The sequence below is a fragment of the Paroedura picta genome, chromosome 8 (genome assembly GCF_049243985.1).
Source record: "Paroedura picta isolate Pp20150507F chromosome 8, Ppicta_v3.0, whole genome shotgun sequence".
NCBI classification, from domain to species: domain Eukaryota; kingdom Metazoa; phylum Chordata; class Lepidosauria; order Squamata; family Gekkonidae; genus Paroedura; species Paroedura picta.
This window is the reverse complement of record NC_135376.1, coordinates 71,737,426-71,764,040: the sequence shown is the minus strand read 5'-3', so window position 1 is coordinate 71,764,040 and position 26,615 is coordinate 71,737,426. Positions and strand designations below refer to the sequence as shown.

The following is a 26,615-nucleotide window of genomic DNA, read 5'->3' as shown; positions in this document are numbered from 1 at the left end:
TGAGGACATGGCTCTGGAAAGCTCACCTGTAACCACTATACCAAAATTCCCAAAGGTCAGTCCTCTTCCACACTCTATGAACATTCCAAACCACAGGTTCTTGACACCCATCTCTCCACATCCATGTCCTCATTTGCCACTATGCCACCACAACCTCCCACACAACACACATGACAACCCCATGCCCTTATAGACTGGACAACTCCTCCCCTTCCTCTTCCCACTGCCAAGCTCTAGCACCCGTTGTATTCCTTGATACAACGGGCTTTGCCTTTAGTAGGAGAAATAAAATTGTCTGTCCGTGATCAACTATATTTGTGAACTACAACTGAATTCGAGGGGACTGATTGGCTGTTTTGTCTAAAGAATAATCATATGGCTGTATTTGGATGTGTGACACAATTTACTCATTTAACAGAATTATCTTTTGCTTTATATTCCCAACTAGTAAAAAAGCCCGTTGTATGTCTAAATACAATGGGCGCTAGCCTGTCGCTGCAGGGAGGCCCTGGCAGCCGCGCTGCTGGCCCCAGCTCACTCACCTGGCATTGAGCTGGGGCTGCTGCAGGTCGGTGATGGGCGTTTCAGGGCGTGGCGCTGGTTGGTGTTCTGGCCGTGGTTGCCGGGCGGCTCCTGGGCCTCCGGCGGCTGTGGCGGCTTCTGGGGCCGATTCCCGGGCTGGTGAAGGGAGCGAGGCTGGCGGGCATCTCCCGGGCCTCTGGCAGCGGCGGCGGCTTTTGGGGCCGATTCCCTGCCTGTCGAAGGGAGCGAGGGTGCTGGGCGGCTCCTGGGGCTGGGGCGGCGGCGGCAGCTTCTGGACACGATTGCCGACCTGGCGACAGGAGCGAGGCTGCTGGGCGGCTCCCAGGCCTCGTGCGGCGGCGACAGCTTCTGTGCGCGATGCCCACCCTGGCGACGGGAGCGAGGCTTCTGGGCCTCGGGCGGCAGTGGCGGCTTGTGTGGCGGGCTGAGGCGTCGGGAGGCGCTTCGCGGCTCTGGCGGCGGCGTGGCTGGCACTGGGCCAGCGGGGCAGGTGAAAGCGGCGGCGGGTGGGCGGCGGGCGAGTGTGTCGGCGGGCGAGAAGAAGCCGGTTGGGACGGCGGCAAGGTGGGCTGCTGGCGGCTGTAGGCGGCCTGCTGGCGACAGGAGGAGGCGCAGCTCCTGCTGGAGATGTGTCCAGCTCGGCGGCAAGTGGGGAAATGGTGGATATGGGCGACCAGTCCAGGGCGGGCCAAGTGGCCAATTGGGAGGCACGATATGGGAGGCGCCTGTGGCGCCGCAGGACATTTAAAGATGTCATGATGGTCAGTTCATAGTCTGAGGAAGTGTGTTTGCACTCGAAAGCTCACGCCTTGAATAAATCCTTGTTGATCTTAAATGTGTCACTGGACTCTGATTTTGTTGTGCTACTTCAGACCAACAAAGCTACCCATTTGAATCAATCCTGTGGGGTGAATTCCCTACAAGCTCAACTGGTGCTCTGTGTATGTGTGCATGTGTACAGCTTGTCCATTTCAACATACTGTGTTTTAACTTTTCCTGTTCTTGTGCGTATGCTCCCTTTCACTCAAAGAATTGAACTACAAAGATGTTAATGGAAGGTACTTACTACACAGCTGTGATAGGACAAGTGCTTCAATTAAAAAAATAAGATGCCACCCCCCCCACACACATTACAAGTGACATTCCCACCCAAATTAAGACAGCTACATGGGGGGGGGGGTTGCAGCTGGAGAATAAATACATTGGAGGAAAAAATAGTGTTGAGATAGGCACCAAATTAAAGGCCTGACTGCTAAGAAAATCTGCTGTATGATGTTCATGCAGAAAAGGCCTAAGAATTTGCGGGGGGGGGGAATCCATATTATCAAAAGCCAACAGTTTAGAGATGTAAGGATGAATTATAGTGATTATTGTTTGTGGTATGCTGACTCAATACCTTTGAGCTCTTATAAACCTTCATCAAACAGATTTTGCATTTACAAAAACTACAAAAAGTATCTTTTGACTCACATGTGAAAACTATCATATACCTTCAGTTGCAGCTATAGACTGATATTGACAGTTTTTGTGGAAAATTAAAAACTAACAAATTTATAGTGGCATAATCTTTCATGAGCTATTGTCTACTTCCTAAGATTTATGAATAATCCAGTCAGAGAGATTCATCCCCCAAACTACTAATCGGGAAGGAGGGCAGGAGAGACATAGTTATTAAAAAAGAATCCAGAATCCCACATTTACAAGGTTGTGGGGAGAAAGGTCAATGGATGATATATGACACTGCAAAGCACAGATGGAACAAGATCTATTCTTAAAAGAAAATGTTATTTAAGCCCTGGGAAGATTTTCTTTTCAAGACTGGCTGGAGAAATCAAGAGTTGCAGAATGTCTATAGAACAACAGATACCCCTCTAAAACTAGATGTTTCTTTCAACCAATGATGAAGTTAACTTTCACCAAATGCCTTGTAGGCCAATTGAGTTTTGGAATCTCCTGTTAAATGTTCCCAGCTGTTCTCACACAGTTTAAGTCATTTTCATATGTTCATGTTTTACATGCCTTATAGCTGGTTGAGGGACGAGTATTGTAGCTTTAAGCCTGTATAAAGCACACTTTTAAAATATTCCATTTTATTAATACATGTTTCATTTCAAACAGGTTGAAGATGTGGCTTTTTATTATTGTAGCATGTTTATCTCAAGGGACATTCAATTCAGAAAAATTAACTTCAGCAGAACCTTTGGAGAGAAATACAGTGGATCCTGAGTGCTTTTTAAACGTTGTAAGTTAGATATACACGCTTTAAGCCAACATTAATTCAGTATTAATTGGCAAAAAATAAGGCAGGTGAAATGGATATATTAGTGCTCAGCCTATAGTTCAGATATTATTCTTCCCACATAAGGCTGACAGAAATTGCATACTCAAGGTAGCATTCTATGTAGCAGTGGTAAGATTCAGAAGCCTTTATTGGCCTACAAAATAACAATCTAAAGAAAACAAATATCAAGAATAGATTAATAGATTAAACAAGGCTACATTTCCAGATTAATGTTCCCAATAGCATCAGCTACCCTAGCAAGATTAATAAGATCCTTTCCTTAATGGGATCCTTTCTGAAATCATTGATTTAATAATAAGAGACTTAGAATTGTATTTGTAGTTTAAATCCATCAAATAAGACTGAATTAGAGTTTGTTGGGGGGGGGGGAAGGCTGGATTCTCCAAAACAATATATAATCATTTGCCTGTGACTTGACAACCATGCAGACAGAGTCTTTCAGGGACAGGTATTTGATGAAATCTTCCCCAGGACACACTTGAGGCAAAGCAGTTAGCTCTTGCAAGAAGATAAGCCCTCCTAGCTCAGTGGGAATCCAGCTGGTATAAATATACTGGTAGAGATTTATATTTAAATTGAATGTCCCAGAACTGAGGGGAGCAGGTATTACATGGGATGGAAGAGAGTGTTTGCATTTCAATAACCTCAAATCTACCCAAAGTTGCCTTGAACACATCCTTTTCACTGCCAAGCTCTAGCGCCCATTGTATTTTTGGATGGCTTTGCCCATAGTAATGTATAATCAAGGCTAGCTTATCCTGGCAAACAGATTCCATGGATGTAGTGAGGATATCCTGGTAACTTATAGGATCTTAATGAGATAGGGTGGGACATTCCTGTAGATTTCTCCTCTCCATGGTGGGACATCCCTGTCTATTTGGGGGATTCAGACCTGGGAAGGGAACAGTTTGGGGAGGGATGGGACCTCAGTGGGATATAATGCCATAGAGTCCACCCTCCAGAACTGTCATTTTGTCCAGGGGGACTGGTCTTTCTGGTATGGAGATCAGTTATTAATAGAAATCTCCAAGCCCCACATGGAGGTTGGCAACCATAAAAGTGAAGTACCACAGAAGCATGCACAGAACAATCCTAAGTAGTTCTATCCACTTAGGCTATCTGGTTACTAGCATACCTGGATGGAGCTTCCGTCCTTGAAGTTGACTGATTCACGATCACTATTGCCTTCTGATTATACTGCTGCAAATGCTTTACTGTCCCATGTACACTGCCCTGAGTCCTCAAAGTGAGGGGTGGTATATAAATTAAATGAATAAAATTGGTTCACTCCAAGCAATTTTATGATTGCACTGAGCCTCCTCAGTCCTAAATCTTTTAATATTAACTTCTTCTTCCCTATAAACATATATATTGATATAGGTACAAAGCAGATGCCTTCAAACAAGCCTAGCATGTGTGTGTATTGTTTTCCTCCTGCAGAGTGAAATCATCAGTTATCATGGTTATCCAAGTGAGGAATATCACATCGAGACAGAAGATAACTATATCCTTTCAGTTAATAGAATACCTCATGGCAAATACAATGGTGGAGACAAAGGTAGGACATATTTGTCAGGAGCAAAACTGAATGGGTTGTACTCAGACAATTTCCTACCTCAGTCCTCACTAGGTTTTGATTTTGTCTAGAATACATCTGTGGTAACACAAGCATCAGGCTGTTTTAGAAAATTCATGGTTCATAGTTTTTTCTCCGTACACTGAGGAACTGAAGCAGATTTCATAATGTTTAGAAACTTGGTCTGAATCGGTGAGCTTCTGTTTTTTGTTTTTGTTTTTTTCCACTGGGGCACATACATTTTTTAACTGCAAAAAAGTTCTTGTGACCAGAGACACAGTCTGCCTCAAGCTAAAAGATCCAAATGGAGGGGATTTTGAACTTATTTAAAGGATGCTGTGCTTGCTCCTGAGTTTCAGATAATTTAATCTCATGCAGGTGAATAGTAAACTCAGATGGGATTGTAGTCATGAAGAGGAAGAGAAGCAACTCCTGTTTGCAGGGAGTTCTCTACATTGAGTTCTCAGCTCTCTCCGTCTGCTGACATATGGGCATATAGTTCTGCTTGTACAACCTAGCCCTAGGGGCTTGCAATGTTTTCTTTGTATACATTCAAGCTTTTGTGCACTGCTTCGGTAAGGAGACTGATGCAGATGAATATGTTATATATTCATATGTAATCATACCAGTGTAATCTTTCTCATCCACAAAAAGTAAACTATAATTTCAAATGCTCTGTTATTCTGCAGCTCTATTTTTTGAGAGGGATTCAGAACCGAATCTAATCCAAAATTCCCAAAACAACGAAGAAGTGGACAGTAATTGGGCAATCAGGCAATGAGACAGGGTGAATGTTTTGTTTCTTGCTATTGTGGGCTCAGGGTTAGGCATTGAGGGCTCAGGTGAGGAAGTTAAACTGACCACATAGATTTTGAGAAATAAAGTGGCCACAGCTTTTATTGATTACACTACATGAGCATTGGTGCAGCATAGGGATGGATCCTGAATCAGGCAACTCGTCTGTGATCCCGGATCCAATGAACATACTAACAGCCCACCTGCTGGAATGCTGCTTGTGTCAGATTCCCAGAGAGCTGCATGGGTGTGCTGCCCTATCTGGCCATAGCAGCAGCCTGGATGAATACATCCCTGGCCAGGAGGCTAAACCCAAATCCCAAGCCATGTAACAGAGTCAGAGTCCAATCCAGGTCTTACACCTACTGAGGCTACCAGAATTCAAGGGAGAACTGAAGAGCAGTAGTCAGAAAAGCGGGCAGAGGTCAGAGTACCAGGAGATTAAAGTCAGAAGCCAAGTGGTACGCCCACTGCTGAAAAAAACATCCTTGGGCGAGAGCCCAACAATGATCGACCCATCTCGCATTTAGCGTTTCTGTTGTACTGTTATTGTTATTCTGTTTACTATATTGTTATACTGTTACAACCACTGTTGTTACTGTATGATTATTAATGAAGACTGTTTCATGTATTGTTTATAAGTTTAATGTAAACCGCCCTGAGCCTCCGGGGAGGGCGGTATAGAAAAATAATAAACAAATAAATAAATAAATAAATAAATAAATAAATAAATAAATAAATAAATAAATAAATAAATAAGACAGTCCATTCATCACTGTCATTATCCAAGAGCAAAGGTCAGAAACTGGAGATCCAAACTGGCAGAGCTTCACTGTGAGGGGATGAGTCAGGAACAGGTGATCAGACCTATAGGAGGGTATTCACATAGATTCTACCCACAATTAGAAGACGATACTGCTTCTTCTTAAATTCTGCTTCCAAAATGTCTGCAGCTGGAGCTGCAGGCATTACCTGTGCAAGACTCCACACCTGGGTTCCATCAGCAAGCCCTCCACACCTGGGCTCCATGACAGCAAGCCAAGAGCTGGGTATTTTGCTGCCACTCAGTGAAGTCTGACCCCCCTCGCTGCTTTCTGCGTTCAGGCGAACTATGTGGGCTGTCCTGCCAGTGCTGGCAGGGTCAGGGTTGAGTCAGTGGGAGGCATTTGTCCATTCCTGTGGCTTGGTCCTGGCTGCTCCGTGAAGTCAGAGCTTAGATCTAGCTGATCTTGTCCTTGGCTCAGCTCTTCCCCGGCTTCTTCTATTCTGACAGTTTGGAAGGCCGTGAAACTGGCTGATTGATGGCACCAGAATCTTGTTGCTGTGGCAAGGCCTCAGAGGCTAGAAGTGGTAGGGTGTGTGTGACAATGGGTGCTGGCTGATCCATGGATCCCTTGCCACCTTGTGTTTAGAGCCTGACATCGGCATGCCCCTGAATTGGCTCTTACCATGAGTAGTGATATAGATTACCTTTAATGGCATAAAAATTCAAGTAGATACAGATAGCCACAACTTTCATAAGCATAGGTGGGGTACACTAAAACTTGAAACACAGTCTAGAATTTTTTGCAAATTAAATTTTAACATTAAGCAAAGTATATTGGCAACTTTATTAGCCTCTTGTGGCGCAGAGTGGTAAGGCAGCAGACATGCAGTCTGAAAGCTTTGCCCATGAGGCTGAGAGTTCAGTCCCAGCAGCCGGCTCAAGGTTGACTCAGCCTTCCATCCTTCCGAGGTCGGTAAAATGAGTACCCAGCTTGCTGGCGGGTAAAACGGTAATGACTGGGGAAGGCACTGGCAAACCACCTCATATTGAGTCTGCTAAGAAAATGCTAGAGGGCGTCACCCCAAGGGTCAGACATGACTCGGTGGTTGCACGGGGGATACCTTTACCTTTACTTTACCTCGAGTCACATTTGAGGGAAAGACATTTAGTCTTGCTAGAGGTAGTGCCTTCCTTGTCTGAACAGAGTCCAAAGAATAAAGATCAGTAGGCAAAGTTTTATGGGAAACAGGGATACCCCCAAACTGGGGGAACAAAGGCTATAGAAAGCTATGTTTAAAAGTTTCAATTCTAAATCCTCAAGTCTTTTTAATCATATATTTTTCCTCCTGGCCCAACAGCCAAGATACATCAATGCCTATGCTTTTAATCTTAGAGAAAATTTGATTATACCAACCTGAGATGAATGCATCACTAAGCACAGCCATGATGAGTAGGCTTCCAAGGGAGGCTGACTAATTAATTTTTAACCAATACTTAATGGTCTGCAATCAGGCTTTGGTCATCAATTGCTGCTGGCCCAATCCAGCAATTAAAGTGAGATTGGATACATTTCTGGGGACCTCCAGTAAAGGTCTTTAAAAAGCAGAATGGAGAGACTCCAATACATTGTTGAAGGCCAAGAGTAGTGCAGAGGCAGATGCATTACACCAAATTAGCTTTGAGGACTTGATCAAAGACAAAATTAGGGGGGAACTATTTAAATATTTACATAGGCAACAATAAGCAGTATTTTACATCTTTTGATCCATGTATATGAAAATGTTATATAACTTAAAAGTTACAAAGAAATAGAATAAGCAATGTTTATTTCATGCAAAGGAGAACAGCCATTTTTTTTCATATCCTCCTTTTCATGTCCCAAAGCAGCTTAGAAACACCTTTCCCTTCCTCTCCCCACAACAGACACGCTGTAAGGTAAATGGGGCTGAGAGAGCTCTAACAGAACTGGTCTGCAAGAACAGCCCCGAGCAAAATGTGACTAGCCTGTCAGAGAACTGTGACTAGCCCAAGATCACCCAGCTGGCTGCATGTGGAGGAGTGGGGAAACAAACCTGGTTCTCCATAATAGATTTGACTGCTCTTAACCACTATACCACACTTGCTCTCAAATAATGATATTTATCCATTAGGACATTTTTTTTAAAACATTGTCCAGATTTATCCCTCAACATCTCCAGTTTACATGATCAGGCACCCGATGATGTAGAAAATATCTTCCTGAGATTCTACAGAGGGGTTGCCAGTCAGAGAAGACAATACTGACCTGGATAGACCAATAGCCTTACTCAGCAGAACGTAACTTCATGTGTTCACCAACAGTAGATACAACAAATACTTTAACTGCATACCTGTCTGTTCTCCAGGTCCCAGGCCTATTGTGTTTTTGCAGCATGCTATACTTGGAGATGCCACTCACTGGCTTTCAAACTTGCCCAACAATAGCTTTGGCTTCATATTAGCAGATGCTGGCTTTGATGTTTGGTTAGGAAACAGCAGAGGTAACACCTGGTCTTCACGTCACAAGACACTTAAACCAACCGAGCAGAAATTCTGGGAGTTTAGGTAAGATATGTTACTGTGAATTAGAATCATAAAATCATAGAGTTGGAAGAGGCCATACAAGCCAAATAGTCTAACGTGCTGCTCAATGCAGGATCAGCCTAAAGCATCCATGCTAAATATCTGCTCAGCCATTACCTAAAGACTGCTAGGCCTAGTCTGCACACAAGAGATAATGCACTTTAAAGGCACTTTAGAACTAGATTTTCCTGTTCTGCACAGGAAAATCCAGCCGTGAAAGCACATTGAAAGTGCATTATCTATTGTATGCAGACTAGGCTCTAGTGAGGAGGGCGCTTACCACCTCTTTAGGTGGCCATTTCCACTGTTGAACTACCCTGACTGTGAACATTTCTTTCCTGATGTCTAGCTGGTACTGTTCTATAGATAATTTAAACCCAGTACTGCAGGTCCTATCTGCTCCCTGCTCTCCTCCAAGACCGTTTATGCACTGGAGGTTTCATGCCGGGCTGCAGGCTGGAGCTTTAGTCGTGGCAGGTTGCCCCACCTCTTCCTGCACCCACATGGGGGAGAATTTGGCCTGATGCACCTCATCCGCCCCCAATTTGTGCTCCTGCATGAGAGCTGGGGCAGTGAAGTTCTCAGTGCATAAACGGTCCAAGTGACAACGTTTCAAATACTTAAAGACAGCAAACATGTCCCTTTTCAACCTCCTCTTCACCAGGCTGAACATTCCCAAGTTCCTCAGCCTTTCCTCACAAGGCTTGATTCCCACATCACTCTCCTCTACACTCTCTCAATTTTGTACATATCCTTTTTGAAGTGAGGCCTGTAGAACTGCATACTGTACTCCAGGCACGGTCAGACCAATGAAGTATACAACATGGCTATGACATCTTGTGAATTTGATATGTTGCCTCTGTTGATACAGGCCAAGATTTCATTTACCTTTTTTACCACCCCATCATATTGTTTGTTCATATTTAGCTTACAGTCCAAAGATCTTGTTTGCACACACTGCTACCCAGACATGTATCTCCCATGCAGTATGCATACTTCTCATTTTTGACCCAGATTTAGAACTCTGCACTTATCCTTATTGAATTGCATCTTGTTCTCATTTGTCCACTCTCCCAGCACGTTCATATCTTGTGGAATTCTTTCTTCTGTTGTATTTGTTATTCTTTCCAGTTTGATGTAATCTGAAAGTTTAATGAGTAGTCCCTCCACTCCCTCATCCATATCATTGAGAAAAATGTTTACAAGTTTCGGGCCCAGTAGCGAGCCCTGGGGCAACCCACTGCTCACCTCCCTCCAATCGGATGAAACACCATTGACAACTACCCTTTGGATGTGGTTGTCTAACCAGTTCCCTGTCCACGTACTATCCAAAAATCCAGCCTCCGGTTTATCAATCAGATTATCATGAAGAACCTTGTCAAAAATCTTACTGAACTTCAGGTAAGCAACATCAGCTGAGTTTCCACAATCTAGTAAACTTTGGTCAAAAAAAGGACAACAGATTGATCAGACATGTTAGAGACAAATCCGTGCTGACTTAATTATTTCATTGGTATGATTCTAACCTCACCCATCATACCAATGAAAGACTCTCATTGGTTCATCTAGTAATCAAACTATGCACGGTGAAGGGAGTAGTTTTTAAGTCACATGTCATATGCATTCACTTATCAAGTGGAAACTGGACATAATGTTTACAACAGAGATTACATCCAAGTTCATGGTATATCCATGCTCCTCCACCTTATTTCCCCATATTATATTGCTTCTGGCACTTTTATAGCATTGGTATTCTATTTGCTTCTCTCATAGAATTCAGTGGGCCATTCAGCACCCAGAAAATAAAGTGAAAGGCTGACCTGCCTCCAGCACCTGCCCTCGCACCCACCTCCCTCTCCCTTCTCCCAGGGACGGGGCTTTTTTTTTTTTTTTTTGAAGCAAGCTGCTTGGAGCAATGAATATGTCTTAAATCGTCCAGGCAGAGCAAAAAAACAATATTTCCCCACCAGTTAACACACAAAGCGTGCCTCTCTAACCCCCCCCCCTAAAAAAATAAGAAATTGGGAACATGTTTAGTTTTTTAAAGCTACAAGGCTCATAATTCCAAAAGAGGTGGCAGTAAAGTAATCACTATGCATCTATGATTAGATGCATAGGCATAGCGATGGAGAAATTTAACCTTTTAAAATAAATTAGCTTGCATCGCGGTTCCTTTAAAACCGGGAGAAAGGTGATTGGTTGCCTGGCTTGATTGACAGGCGGAGGAGAGTTCCGTGAATAGTGCATTACTCTCCTCTGCCATTTCAAGCAGGCGTGCTGAGTGTCAAGAAGTGCAAGAAGGCGGCAGAGGAGAGTGAGAGAGGTGAGGAATGGCCAGAGGTGCATTATTTTTAGCTGGCACATGGCGCTGGCACAATGCTATTTTTTTAATGTACGGAATGGCCCAGTGTGTTACCTGGTTTCACAGGTCTGCTGTCTAGATTTGAATCTAAGCCAGACCTGCTTAAATGAAGTAACCATACTGAACTCCAGATACACTGTTGATTAATGAACAGCATCCCTAACTAGGAACTTGGGAGACTCAGGTTCCAAGTACACCCTGCAATGAAACTCATTGGATGACCTTTTGCCAGTCACACTCTCTCAACGTCACTTACCTCATTGGTTTGTTGTGAGTATAAATGCTGAAGGAAAGACCACATATGGTTGCATGAGTTCCTTGGAGAAATTGTGGGGTCAAAATGTAGTAGGCAGTATTCTGGCATGATTTTCTCCCCAATGAACTCACCTCCAGGTCCACAGCCAAGTGTTGGAGTTTCCCCCCTCTACCCTTCAGGTAAGCATAATGCTAAGACATTCATAGTCTGGAAATACATTTGTGTCTTAGTCTGTGCAGTTGCAGTGCTTTTGCAGCTTGGATATAGCCCCAGTTAAAGCAGTGTCCGGGGTACTGCCAGAAGCCATTTTATCTATTTCCTTAGAACATGTCTGTCCTGCCTTATCTCCTTGCACTCAAAGCTTGATGCACAGAAACAAAAAGTACATTTCAAACCCCAATTGGTAGATTTATTATATGCACTATAGGCTGGGTTATTTCTGTTTGCAGAGTGTAAACATATATGTTGTCTTCCTTAGTTCATAATCCCTTCATTTATTATTCATGCATCTGGAAGGGACCGAGAGGCCCTCTTCTTAAATCCCCTGCTCCACCCATTCACCTATCCCACAGTGCAAATCAACCACCCAATATAAATTAGCATATCACATGGGCATCATATGAGGCACCCACAATCATGTAGCAGCCCAGGCCAACAAATGACTCTCAGTGATAATGGCAGGAAATACTCACCTTTTTAGAACAATTATCTGCATGCAGCTACGTTCTCACTGAAGTTTTGTATATTGCCGATTCCTAATAAATTCATACCTCAGACATTTCAAAAAAAGATAGTGCTGATATGTCTAGAAAAGTTTCCCAATGATATTTTGGATCCTAAATAGCCAATCTAGGGACAACCGGAGTCAGGCCATTTGTGCCAGTTCTCTTGTTGTATCATTTATGTGCTTGGGTACGTTGGTAAAATACCACAATAGCCCCTGAGGATCGACGAGGGGGCCTTTGCTGCCGCGGGGGAAAAAGCCCCGGAAGAAGACGTTGCCTGGGGGAGTGGGGACTACTAGTCCCAGAATTCCGGGCAGCAGCCTGGCTAGTGCTCCTCTAAGGGGAGCAAAGTTGGCTCTTTGGCCTCTTTCCCCCTTTGACGCTGAGGTGAAAGCATCAGTGTGGGGGAGCTCCTGTAGACATGTAATTGCGGCCTGCCGCGAGTTACACAGTCGACTCCTGAAGGCCACGATGCGAGTATATTCCAATGCAGTTTCAGGATATCTACGGTTTTCAGCATCATGTGGCAATGAACCAATGGGGCAATGAACCATTCCCGCTACGGGAGGAGGCGATATTGCATTCTTTGGCGTATCTTCATTTGCAGGGGATGGCCCTAAGACAATGTCAGTGCAACTTTCAGGCCTTTCCTTTTACTGCAAGTCACAAAACTGGTGGGATCCTGCGCCTTCCTTTTTAGCCCAGAAGGCAGTGGCTGGGTGGAGGAGGTTGGCCCCCAACAGGCAGGATTCACGGTGACCAATATCTTTGACGATCTTGTCAGGCTTGTTAAGGGAGTTGCCAGTTATATGTGATTCGGGCTTTGAATCTTGCCTGTTTACAGTCATGTTTTTCAGGGCCTTTCGCTGTGGTGAGATTGGAAGGCCATGGGACAAAAGCATTGGGTTTTCGGGATGTTGATGTCTATGAGAATGAATTGCATATCCATCGGCGTAGTAAAACTGATCAGTTGGGAAGAGGAAACCGCATCATGCTTATGGAATCGGAGCGCGGTTTACCTTGCCCGGTTCAGGGTTTAAAAGAGTACTTCAGGCTTCGCCCGCCTGTGGATGGGCCTCTTTTTGTTCATGAAAATGGGTGTTGCCTATCCAGATTTCAAATGATGGCAGTGTTGTGAATGGCCTTGTTGAGATTGGGTTTACCCTCTGGACAGTTTGGAACACATTCCTTCTGTATCGGTGCCGCCACACGTGTGGCTGCTGGTGGAGCTAGTTCAGAAGAGATAAAATCTGTGGGGCATTGGTGTTCGGCTGGTTTTCGGAGCTATGTTTGGACAGGCCTTCTTTAATTCTCTTGATTTTTTCAGAGATGGTGATGATGGCCCCAAATATCTGGATTATAGGGCACAGCATCGTGTTTTGGGCTGCCTGCTACGCCGCCAGTTCCGGTTGGGGAAGAAGCCTTGGATTGACAGGGCGAGCTCATCTTATATGGAAAGGGCAGCAAGGAATGCGATGGCCATTGATGCTGGAAACTTGCAGACATGGTACATCGGAAAGGATATCCAGACGTCTTGATCCTTCAGCTAGGAGAGAATGACTTACCTGAGCAGTCTGGGCGAAGCCTGTCCAAGCTAATAATACATGATTTAGCAATTCTGCAACGTTGGCTTCCGACGGCTGTAGTATTTTGGTCATCTCTCCTGGAACGCCGCAGTTGGCAAGGAGCAATATTGCCTAGCCGAATAGATCTGGCAAGACGGCGGGTGGATAAGGCCATGGCAAAATATATACAAAGGAATGGGGGTGTCGTGATACAGCACCCCGATATACGGCATGGGCAGTGGGTCCTTTATAGGGCGGATGGAGTCCATCTGACAGAATGGGGGATGGATATATGGATGGAGTATATTAGGCATGCAGTTTGGAAGTGGCTACAGGAGGGAGAGATGGTGGGAGCGCAGGGGAGATCCCCTGAGCTCTGTGGCGGTTGGTTAGCTGGAAGCAGATATGGTCTGGGGAGTCAAGCTTGCGCGCTGGCATCCCTGGTGGAGGGGGCCCTCTTAAGGGGCTGTATGGATGCTGAGCCCACATGAGGAGCTCGCATTTCCAGGTGGCCACAAAACCCAGCAGAGGCAGAAGACACCCGGTGGGTTTGCATTATGATGCCACCTCCCGCAGGAATCATGTCAGGTATCCGGGAAGAAGCCGGCATGTGCACCAGCATGACCCATTGATGGAGACCTGCAAAAATTAATGAGCTTCCTTGTGGTCAGCTGATCACAAGATGGCATTCGTTTCCAGGCGACGCCTCTCTCAGATAATAAAATGGCTGTGGCCTTTTTTTGCATGCAACAAACAATTGTTGTTGAGTCTTTATTGAGGGGCGACCAATTGACCCCTGCAAAGCAAAATAAATTCTGAATTTGGTTGTATTGCATCAATATGCTAGCAGTGAGAGGTTTTTACCAATGCTCAGGATCACAGAGCTTAAGCCAACTAGGAGGGCATTTGTATAAGCAAATGCAGGTGGGGGGTTGATCTTTTTAAATCTGGTGTCACAACCCAATGAGCTGAATGCAAAGGAGCCCTCCCATTAAGGGAGGAATCTTCTGTTAATGGGTAGAGTGTTTAATTGATGCAAGGATGCCTTCTGTGACTCTTCCATGAGTGGAAGACATGTTCCCTTACAGAAGATGTCCCCAAAGAAGTAAAAAAGAGAAATGGAGAAGAAGAGGTTGAGAGGGTTTAAGCTCCAGCAGAGGATAGGACTTGCTGTCATGAGCTTAAACTATGTGTACAATGGTATTGGCTAGATATCAGGAAAATATGTTCACAGTCAGAGTAGCTCAGAAGTAGAACTGGCAGTCTCTAAACAGCAGCTGGACAGATACTTATCCTGGATGCTTTAGGCTGATCCAGCATTGAGCAGTAGGTTAGTCTAGATGGCCTGTATGGCCCCTTCCAACTCTATGATTCTGGTAAATGATTCTATAAACCATAATTCTGTGATGTAATTAATTATTGTATTAATGATTAATGGAACAATTATTTCAGCACCAGATAATTAACATTTTAAACTTCTTGCAGCAATTGCAGTTATTAAAATTGTTTTTGTGCATATATGTCTTTATAGTTTTCATGAGATTGGATACTATGACATTCCTGCAGCAATATATTACATACTGAATAAAACGGGGCAAGAACAGCTTTATTTTGTGGGCCATTCAGAAGGAACTGCAATTGGTATGTAATTTAGCCTGTTTTCATAAGAGCGTCATCATAGAATATGAAAATTTGTTCCGCCCACATGTTGGCAAAAAGACATTGTTATTATAATATTTTATTTCTAGGCCTTCCCTCTCTAGCAGCAGTCTTTGGGTGGCTCAGAACAGGATTTTAAGTGTTTTTCCTTCACACCAAAATCAGTAACTACAATTCTACTACTGTGAGCAAGAAGCTAGCAAGAATATACCATTAAAGATAAATTCCAATCATCTACAAGTGAACTCATTTTTCTACCTATGAAACTATTGCTTAATTTGCTGGCTCAGCATTCATTTGTTTAAGAACACCAGAATTGTGTGGGACCAGAAAGCTGAATCCACTTTGATTTCTTTGGGTCAGAGGATCCTGAGCAGGTTTTGATTGCTCAATAAGTTAAAATTCCTACTATAATAACATTATCTGCTTTAGTCACCTTATCTATTTTCTTCTCCATTTCATGATCAGCCTCAGGAATCTGATTGGAAGGGAGGATAGTACATCTGCCTTTTAAGTAACCCTTAGGGACCAGTATTTCCATCCATATCTCTTCTGTTGGGAATTAATTCCTCTGAAGTTTTCTAACTTATTTGATTCTGTGCTCTCCCTTCCTGTCCTGCCTATAGAGTGCACACCCAGGAATGACTGTATCCCATAGATATCCCCCATTCTGCCATGTTTCTGAGATACCTACTATATCTAAATTGCAAGTGAAGCCCCTCTCTTCCAGGTTCAGCTTGTCCCACAGAGTTCCCCCAGTGCTTAACAAACTTTAGCACCACTTTCTTATCCACACATTGAAACCCCTGACCTGTGCCTGTCTTGCTGTCCCTGCACACAGAACTAGCAGCAAATCTGAGAATGTTGCCTTTTAGGACCTGGTCTTTAACTTTCTGCCTTGAAGAAGAAGAGTTGGTTTTTATACCTGACTTTTCTCTACCTGAAGGAGTCTCAAAGTGGCTAACAATCACCTTCCCTTCTTTTCTACACAACAGACATCCTGTGAAGTAGGTGGGACTGAGAGAGCTCTGAGAGACACTGCTCTGTGGGAACAGCTCTAACAGAACTGTGACTTTTCACCCAACTGGCTGCCTGTAGAAGAGTAGGTATCAAACCCAGCTTGCCAAATTAGTGGTTGCCCCTCTTAATCACTACACCAAGCCTAGTGACCTAAATTTTTTCCTCAGACCACATAATTGCATTTCCCAATATCACTGGTGCAAACTTGCACCATGATTATTGACTCTCTCCCAGAACTGTCTATCAACTTATCTTTACAGCATGTGATATCCACAACCTTTGCACCAGGCAGACAAGTTACCGTCAAAACCCCTGTCACAAACCCCACATATTCTATATTCCTAATGATTGAATCACTTGGTGCTCACCTCCCTCCAGTCCCCACAGGGCATCCTCGGTATGAGAGGATATCTATTTATCACCTAAGGAAAAGGATCAAATCCCTCCTCCTCAGAATGATTCCCTCTGATCCTGAGACTCTCAATCTCCTCAACAGCAGAAGATCTGTCAGCACAGGAGTGGGACTGGTCTGGTAAATCTCCCAGATTTATATCTCTGCCTCAGCTTCTCTAGGTCAGCAACCCTAACCTCCACGGAATAAACCGACTCCCTGATTGCTACAGACTACATGCAGCAAGAATGCACCTACCATTTCCACCCAATGAGTGGAATCATAAGATAATTATAAAGTGGCACTTTCTGTAAAATACTGGATAGCCCCTGGTCCCCTACTGGCTTTCAAGTTTCATAACCGGTTAGTGGTTTAAATATATCTAGAGTGATGTGGGATCCTCAAGCCTGATCCCCAAGCTACTCTTGTCCTTTGGCTGACCCTTCTGTATAGAAAGAGCCTCTGTCTAGCAAGAGACCCACAGTTGACATCTCCCAGCAGCAACAGCAGAAAGTGAGATTTACAATCAATCTTAGAAAAAAAGATCTAACTCAATGAGCAATAGACCGGGAAAAAGATCCAAACAGATCCACCTAAAAACAACAAGGAAAACAAGGAAGCCTGCCTGGCCTCGACCAGGGCCAGGGCCTTTTCGGTCCTGGCCCCAACCTGGTGGAATGAGCACCCGGAAGAGCTGAGGGCCCTGCGGGATCTACCAGCTTTCCGCAGGGCCTGCAAGACGGAGCTCTTCCGCCAGGCTTATAACTGAGGCCGGGCAGAAAGAAGATCAGCCCCCCCCTCACAAACTGGCGGTAGAGAGTGTCACCCCCCTCCTGTAGTTGAGGATGCAGAGACTAAATGAGCAGATTAAGCCATCGTTGTTGCCATTATTGTAAATTTATCGGATCTTATTGTTATTTTATGGTTTTAGGGGACGGGGTTATGTAAGCCGCCTCGAGCCTTCGGGGGGAGGCGGGGTATAAATATAATAATAATAATAATAATAATAAATAATAATAATAATAAACACTTTTCAGCAGGCTACAAGCACCCACTCACTCTCAAACTCTCTCCTCTCACACAGCAACCTCAGTTAATGCTCTCCATTCATTTAGCATTTTAGAAAAGGATACATACGTATGTGTGTATTCACCTTTCTAGTAGTTCTCTTCTAAGTTCTTTCTCCCTGTCTAGCTGACTCAGCTATGTTTGTTTGTTTTTAAAGGTTTCGTAGCATTCTCTACTCAGCCAAAACTGGCTGAAAGAATCAAACTATTCTTTGCCTTAGCACCTGTAAGCACAGCTACATTTTCAACATCACCTGCTGCAAAATTGGGCAATTTGTCTGAAAAAATTCTACAAGTAAGTGTTGGAGGCCAGTATTGCCGAACTCTATCTAAATGACAATTGCTAGACTTATCCTCCATGAAACTATGCACATTTATTTGGAATAAAACTCCATTAGGCTAAATAAGACTTACTCCACTATGAAAAACTTTGTAATCTTGAATTTGTAACAATTCCTAACCACAGAGATTTAGGACTCTGTGTGTGTGTGTGTGTGTATCAGACACTCTAAAACCTTTAAGATATATTCAGAACATCTCCATCCTGTCACTTATACAAAGCCAGACTACTTAAAATATATACTAACTATTCAGAAATTAAAATGTATTACTACTTATTCACAGGTGTGGATTCTACCACTCCACTGAGTGACGTATGAATTCTTCCTCCAACCTAAGGAGGTTGCCTCCTAAATAGCTTTCCTCCAACTTAAGTGGTTTCCGATGGGAAAGAGCCACTTAACCTGAAAGAATACTCTCTTTTCTCAACTTTTTTACTGTTGAGAAACCCCTGAAATATTCTTTAGGCTTCAAGAATCCCCAGAAGTGACATGATCATGCAGAATATGGTTGGGAAGCATAGCTGTGGATGTGTCCACCCAGGGCCCTTCCCCTTCCCACTCCCTACCGGCCCTTCATTGGCCATTTTCGGAGGGGGGGAGGTCAAAATGACTATATATGGTAATATCATCCAGTAAATGCTTAGCAAATAAAACATATTCAAAACAATTAACTTTTGCCCATTCGGGAAACCTTTCCAGAGCCATCAAGTAACCTCACGGTTTCAGGAAACCCTGGCTGAGAAAGTCTGTTCTAGGCTAAAGAAAAGCTCATTGGTGGATGGTTGGATCCACTCCATAGTTACTAACTCATATGCCTTCCTGGTTATTACAACTCCAATAGTCTGCTTCAGGTTAGAGATATATCTTTCTTTATTAAGTAATAAAAAGCCAAAATGTCATCTTTTTATTACTGGAAAAAGAACAAATTGTAGACCCTGATTGTGTAGAATGGCAGACTAAAATATTTTCAATAAATAATAAATAAATGAAATTGTGAAATTAACAGCATTCACTCAGTTGTTTTGGAATTCTAGGATGTGATGTATTCTTGGGCCTGGCTGTCTGATTTAGGGAATTAAAGTTCAGATCACAATCAGAATGAGGGAGGAGGAATCTGGTGACTTTGAAATCAACATAGCATATGACAATTTCTGCACTAAGGATGTCATTCAGAGTTGCATTTTTAAAGGCTGGAGTTTTTTTGTCTGTTTCCGCACTGAAATTCACCTTTTCAGGTGCAGACCTTAATTGCCCGCTTACTTGACACACAACAAAGGAATCCCCAGAAATCCGGTTTTCACTTTTTGAAGCGATGTCTAATGGGGTCTATTTTGGGGCTGTTCAGTGTGAAAAAACATGCGTTTGGCTTTTTGCGATGCCCCCCTCCCTCCCGTTTTGAGTGTTTGGGCATACCCCTTTCCTCATCACCGTCCTCCCTCCCCCTTCCCTTCTTACCCCCATGAGAAGGTTGCCTTAGTGCTCCCCTCTTCCATACTACCTGTGTCTCTTTCCCCCAAATAGCACTCCTTGATTCCACATTCCCTTTCCGCCCCTTCCCCCACAAAGTTTTTTTTTTTAAGATTGTGTTACAACACTGGGTTTTGTTTTTTGTTTTTTGTTTTTTTGTCCCTGGAGGATTGGAGAAGGCAGTGAGCTTCTGAACGATGGGGGGGGGGGGGGGGAGGCAGGCATGGAGAAATCCATTTGTGCCTCCCTAATGCTGCACAGGGCAGCTGTCAGATCAAATAGGAAGGAGAGGCATTGGGGTCCCCTTGCTTCCCCTCCCCAATCTGAGCTTGCATGCTTCTCTAGCTGTAATCCACTTATAATGGGGTGGGTGAGGGGGGGGGAGAGAGACCTTGCTGAGAAACTGAGAAGGAGCCTCCACCCATGGACCTCTTGGGGTGGGCTGGGCTGGGTGGGGGAAGTGGCCTGAAGGGAGAGTAGTTGGGGTCATCTGGGCAGAATTGGGAAAAGGGGGTCCATCTCCAAAGGCAAAGAGGCTTCCATGGCACCCCCGTCCTCCTCAGGCATGGGGCTGGTGTTTCAGGCTGTGAGCCAAAGGAGCCTTCCCTAGGTGTAAGTCCCATTGGGTTAAATGGGCATTACTTTCCAAGCACACCTGCTTAGGATTAGTGTCCTGGTGGCTGGGGCAAAATATGTCATAAACTAGTTTAGGGAGGAAGTCTGGTAGGGAACCAGTAGGCTCGTGTTGTTATGTTTGTGTATGTGTGAGTGAGTGACAGAGAAAGACTGTCTATCAAATACAATCCCCTGTTTTCTCTTTCCTTTTCCCTTGGCTTCTTGGGAGTGTGCAGTCATTCCCTCCAGCAGCAGCTGTCACCCAGACGGTCCCTGTGGCTTTCACTGCTCCTACTGTTTGTTTTTTTTTAAGCAGTCTTCACGTTACAGTTCAGCAGTATTGTAATGCAATAACCTTGGGGCATTTTAAATTTAAAAAACACCTCCGAGGGAAGAGGGGAGGCAATCATGGCCATGAAATGGTGAAATGAAGGGGCACAGTTAAAAGGAAGGGGAAAGCAGGAACCACGGGGGGGGCACCTTTTAGAAAAGGGGAAGGGAGCAAAGCATCATGGGAGGCTGCCTCCTTCTGAAAATGCAGAAACCATATTGTGAATTACAGCCTGGAATACAAGGGGAGGAAAGCCCAAATGCAGGAAGCAAATTTCAGCTCGCAACATCTAATCAAAATCCAACTCAAGGCTAAAACAAGGTTTGTTTCCTAATGTAGAAAAGGTCTGTTATCTGTCTGCAGAAAAACAGGGAAAAAATCTTGGTAAATCTGTCTTTCCTGAATATTTCTACCAATCATATAGCTGCACAAGAGCTGGAGGAGGGGATCCTTAATTCTATAAAAGCAATAAAATTGGGGTGGGGGTTTGAATTTGCATTTGGTTTCAGATTTGAATTTGGCTTGCCATTAGCTTTGCTTGGATTCTTTAATTCTTTAAACAAAAATTATCAGAAACGACAATGAATACTAAACCTTGAAGACATGTACACTCTCTAGACTGATTTGTTTTAGCTTTATTCTTTCCACCCATGCCTAATTTGCTTCCCAGTATCCCAGCAAAGAGAGTTGCATAAGGAAAATTAAAAGCTTCAGCCCTCTCAACCACCAATATCACAGAGATGGCAAAGGGCCTAATTGGTCCTACGGCCCCCAACCTCCCATGCCTCCTAATGTCAGACTTGTTGTTTCCACCCCCTGTCATAATGAAGCCAAAACAGGATAGTCTTGAGAATGTTAGCAGGTATATGGTTCTGGTCAAGAATCTGAGTATGGGAAATAGGAACCATTTCTTCACTTGATAACTACTCCTACCTCTTTCAGTTGCCTCCAGTGATCTGTCATGACAATGGAGGCATGTTGTGTATTGCATTTTGGGAACCCAAGATATCACTGGTGAAGTGCTGTCCTCTTTTCGGTTCCGCAGCACCTTCACCCAATCCCTGCAAGCCAGGCACAGAGATTATGCCGTGTTCCCTCAAGACATAGTGTCCAGTGGCATTTTGCACTGTGCAGAGGAATGCCAACTGAACAATGTGCCTGTCCAGAGTAATCACCTCCCCAGTCCTCATAGTATTGTGAACTACCACTGAGCATATACTGAGCTAGATCCTCAGGAGATGCAGCATTCCACAATCTGTGTGGTGCCCCTCATCTACTTCCTCCCCTTCAAGTGATATGCAGCCACCCAGCCTCACAGATAGGTGTTAAACAAAGAGTGCAAGGTTTTGGTATTTTCTCAGCAGTGCCCCATATGATATAAGCTGGATACATACAGAGAATTGGTGGATCATTTGATTTCTCTTAGTGTTAACTAGTTGTAAATATATCTTTCAGGTTATACTCGGCACAAAGCAAATTTTGCAACCTCCATCTTACATGAAAAAAATGTTTGTTAAATTATGTAATCATCAACCTGGATTCTGTGCCCATGTAATATCTTTTATATCTGGATATAATATCCCCAACCTCAACATGGTAAGGATTCTTCTCTTTGTCACACTAAACCAAGACAAACTTGTGTTAGAGTTAAAAGTTGTTAGGGCCTACTGAAAGCGCGATACTAAGGTGAAGCTTTTTTTTTTTTAAGATTCCTTTCAACATAATGCTGCAGTTAAGGGCATCCATTTTTGTTAGGAACAGGTCTGTGATTATTTCCTTAGGAACGTGACTGTACATTGCAGTCCTGGGACTTGCTGGCAGAAATAGGCTGCAATCCACACTTGCCTGCAATTAAGCCAAGTAAGGGATGTTAGGAGGTGGGTTGCCATTTCCTGCCTCTTTGTCATGACTTCTAGTATTCCTTGGAGGACCACCACCCAAATCCTTGGAGGTCTCCCATCCAAATAGTAGGCCAGGTCATACTTGCTTGGCTTCTGAGATCTGATGGGATCAGTATTGCCTGGGCTATCCAGGGCAGGCTAAGAGCCTTACTACACAGTACATTTGGTCATCAGTCCATCTGAGTTTTGCCACTGATTACTGCATGTAAAGCCCCTTGTGTTGGGATTAGCTGATCACTTTTTAGAGGCTAGGTAGAAATGGAGGGTGGAAATTTGAAATTCTGTTCAAATTTGAACAGAAAAAGACTTTTTGCTCCTTGCAGTTTGAGTTGCTTGAGGCACATTCTCACAATGTAAACATTGCTGACACTGTTAGGAGCTGAAACATGATCTAGGAACCAATCAAAACACCAAAACAATGAAAGAGACCGACATCAATAAATAGAGGGGCCTGTCTGTTGATGCCATGATTGTTGATGCTATGATTCTTTTTTCCCTCTCCATATATGTATGTTTCAACACAAACATTACACTGCTGCTCTGATATTTATGGGATAGGTCCTCGGAATGAATACCAATGTGGAATTCAAGCTTAACAGGCAGTTTTTCACAGCTATGGAACATCATTTCCATGAGTATTTCTATTGATACTACGTATTTTAATAGTAGCTTGGAATAAGGAACGTTTCCATTTTAGCTCTACTGTTTAAGTTGTTTCTTAAGCAATATCCTGATTTTATTGTTTTGTTGCAGAGCCGTATGGATATGTATGTATCACATTCTCCTGCTGGGACATCTTTTCAAAATGTTCTTCACTGGCTCCAGGTATATTTAAAAAAAAATTAAATCTAATCCCTTGTCAATTACTGCATGTTTGCACAGCATGGGAAGCCTTTATATTCTGGAATGAAGGCATAGCTGATTTGTTGGACATTTGTGTCAGCAAGAAAGCAAAACAACTTGGATGAAATGGCCTCCGGCTCACAAAAATATATATATTTGTTAACCAGTAAGGTTAACAAGGCTCTTCGTGGTTTTGGCTGCTGCAGAATGGCATGGCTTCTTCTCGGGAACGATTATTAGCATGGAAATTAAAGCTGTTTCAACATATGCTGGTTCATCCCAATCCCACGATTCTTTGCAGGGGAAGAAGCTCTCCTATCTATCAAAAGGTGCTCTCTCACACACAAACACTTTCACATCTGTGTCAGTAGATGGAGCCAGTATACATATGCAAAGGAATGTGCATTGTGTTTCAGCTCCCTTCATTGAAATGAGGAGGACCAACCAGGAAGATATTCTAGACTTGCATTTTATTTTATTTTATTTATTTTTTTACATTGTCATTGTTTTTACGTGACTAGATCAGTTTGTGTGCCTTTATTTAGGACTTTTGAAACCACTTCTTAATAAAATGTTGTGACATTTACACACTTAATACATTATCACAGTCCTGAGGGCTATTGGCTACATCCCGTTCAATCTCCCGTGTAAGCCTGTGTGAATGTGAAGGCTTTCCCACAAAGCAACATGGATCTCATCTCTCCCTCCCCTTTTTCGACCAGGTATGCATGATGCCAAGTATCTTGTAGTGCACCCAATCGTTATATGCACTAACTTCACCTCACCAGCATAAAACACAAGAATCTTAATTAATTGTATTATGTTTTATTGTGTTTTTATTGTTTTAGGGGATTGGTTTTTATGTGACCCGCCTCGAGCCTCTGGGGGGAGGCGGGATATAAATTAAAGAATCATCATCATCATCTCACATCACTTACCAATGAGTTAGGTTATATTCTGTTTTACATATTTTGCATGTATTTAAAAATGACACATCTCACCAACATTCTTCATTACTTGGCCATTTTGCAAATTATGCTGAGATGAGCTCAAATTAGCCGCTAAGCTTCCCAGAGACTCCCATTCTTTCCCTTCCTCCCTGTCAATGCCACAATATAACTATGAGGATGCCTTGGCCCATTTTGGGGTCACATGCCTCAGGTCTGAGAACCAGTGACTTACAACAATTGAAAGATATGCTAATATTATTTTCTGAATACTGGTTTTCTCCATGTTGCTCTATGACCTCCCATACACAAAAGGGTACTCGTAAGACTAAATGAACCCTATCCAATAACTGATGTGAGATTCTTGGGATTTATGTTAGGGAGGGAAATGTTCACAGAGTTACAATTTATGTGAGCCCCAAAATTATACAATAGATTTAGAACAGGGTCCTACTTCAAGAAGGTTGAAAATCAGTGTTATAAATATTATGAACTGAAGCTTTGAAAATTCTGAAGGGCTATATAAATTATGGTGAAGACCTATGTGCTTAAATATTGCAGATATTTATTCTAGAAACAACAACAAGTTACCCTGCCTGATGCCTGGTATCAAAGAGAACAACCTTCTAATGCTTATTATTCATTTAATACAGTGGGGAGCATGGGACATCCCTTTATTGTAATCTCACGAAGTATAGCAACAAAATAAACTTATCTGTCCGTAAAGGTAAAGGTATTCCCTGTGCAAGCACCGGGTCATGTCTGACCCTTGGGGTGACGCCCTCTAGCGTTTTCATGGCAGACTCAATACGGAGTGGTTTGCCAGTGCCTTCCCCAGTCATTACCATTTACCCCCCAGCAGCAAGCTGGGTACTCAATTTACTGACCTCGGAAGGATGGAAGGCTGCGTCAACCTTGAGCCGCCTGCTGGGATTGAACTCCAAGCCTCATGGGCAGAGCTTCAGACTGCATGTTTGCTGCCTTACCACTGTGCGCCCAAGAAGCTCTATCTGTCCATAGGTTCAAGAAAAAAAAATCAAATTATTTTAAAACACTTGCTAAAATGATTCCAGAGTAATGTTTATAATCTGTACAATGCAGTGGTGCACAAGGACAACCGTTTACACAGCTATTGTAAAGATGCATAATGTATATGAAGCTTTTAATATGATGTATATTATCTTGTTTGTTTAGCTATTTATACCCCCACTTTTCCCTACAATGGGGGGGGCACCTTATATCATTCTTTCCTCTTCTATTTTACCCTCACAGTAGGTAAGCCAAGACCAGAGACAGCGACTAACCCAAGGTCAGAACAGGCCTTCAAACATTGACCTTCTAGACCCTAGAGTTATGATATTATATGACTGTGGGTAATTTAATTACAGGTGAATTTTGAAAGGCAATTCAAGGCATATGACTACGGCTCCCCAAAAAAGAATATGGAGAAGTATAACCAGGTAGGGCAGCAAAATATATAATACAAGCAGGAATCCATGAGGACTTAATGAGGAAATTCCCTCATTGGTCCCTGCTTTATCTGCTGGCTTTTCTCCTCTCCTCCCCCCCCCCCCCCATGCATGCCACATTTCTCCACTCTCTTCTTCCTGCTGCCTTCTCCTCTTATCTCTTTTCTTCCTTGCCATTTTCCCCAATACTGGGCCCTGCTTCCCTTGCCCTTCCTGCCTTCTCTTTCCTTGGTCCTGGCCACCACCACTTTCTCCTCATCTGACTACATTCTACCAGGAGGGGAAAAAGATGTTTGACTAGAGAAGGAAGGTATCAATGCCAGTGGTGTTTGGCTAGGAAGAAGCCTTCAGCCAGCCACAGACTCCCTTCCACCCAAATTTGATCAGTATTAAGTGCCCACCTCTGGCTTCTGCCTTCCCCATTGGGGCTGCTAAGGGACTACTTAGCACTGGATTGCTCTGGGCTCTCTCCCAGCTCAAGTATTACCTACATTCCACACCTATCACCTCTAGCTTCTGGCTTCTTTTCCTCCAAGCATTCCTCTCACTTTACATTACATCTTGGTGGCAGCTTGAGATGGTGGCTGATCTCATGACAAGCCATTGTTACATCTCATTTTCTCTTTAAGTCTGGCACTTTGTAAATCCCCGTTGCCTTTTTACTATTTAGATTCCTCCCCAAACCCCCTTCTCTATACATGGCCCTGTTCTGTGGATGCCATTTTTATTTTGCTTTCATTTGTGTTATGTAGCATAAATCATAAGTAAAAGTACTGTTTTTGTAGATATAACATATTGGATTTAGTCACATTTCTAATGAATTATATTCCTGGATTACACCTCACCATCGTCTTAGGTAATGGAAAGTCTGGAACATTTTTAAAATTCTGAATCAGCTTTAAACATTAGAAGAAAGGTGGCTGCTGGCTCACCAGCAGACTACTATTACTGATGCAGCTGGAGCCAGCCACAAGGAGATTGTGCCACTGGGTTTACCCCCCCCCCCCTGCACCCACCCTTAGCACACATGTGGAAACACAGGGCTCACCTGGCTGCAGGGGTGGGTGGGTGGG

At 43.6% G+C, this 26,615-nt stretch overlaps 1 protein-coding gene across 1 annotated transcript in view; it reads left to right on the top strand.

Moving 5' to 3' along the window:
- Positions 1-26,615, top strand: part of LOC143843760 (lysosomal acid lipase/cholesteryl ester hydrolase-like) — a 32,047-nt gene that overhangs the window by 2,821 nt on the left and 2,611 nt on the right. The window contains exons 2-9 of the mRNA XM_077350341.1: positions 2,662-2,785; positions 4,286-4,403; positions 8,367-8,565; positions 15,023-15,132; positions 17,787-17,923; positions 21,838-21,978; positions 23,037-23,108; positions 25,462-25,533. Coding sequence (XP_077206456.1) covers positions 2,662-2,785; positions 4,286-4,403; positions 8,367-8,565; positions 15,023-15,132; positions 17,787-17,923; positions 21,838-21,978; positions 23,037-23,108; positions 25,462-25,533 — 973 coding nt within the window. The remainder of the gene's footprint in view (positions 1-2,661; positions 2,786-4,285; positions 4,404-8,366; positions 8,566-15,022; positions 15,133-17,786; positions 17,924-21,837; positions 21,979-23,036; positions 23,109-25,461; positions 25,534-26,615) is intronic.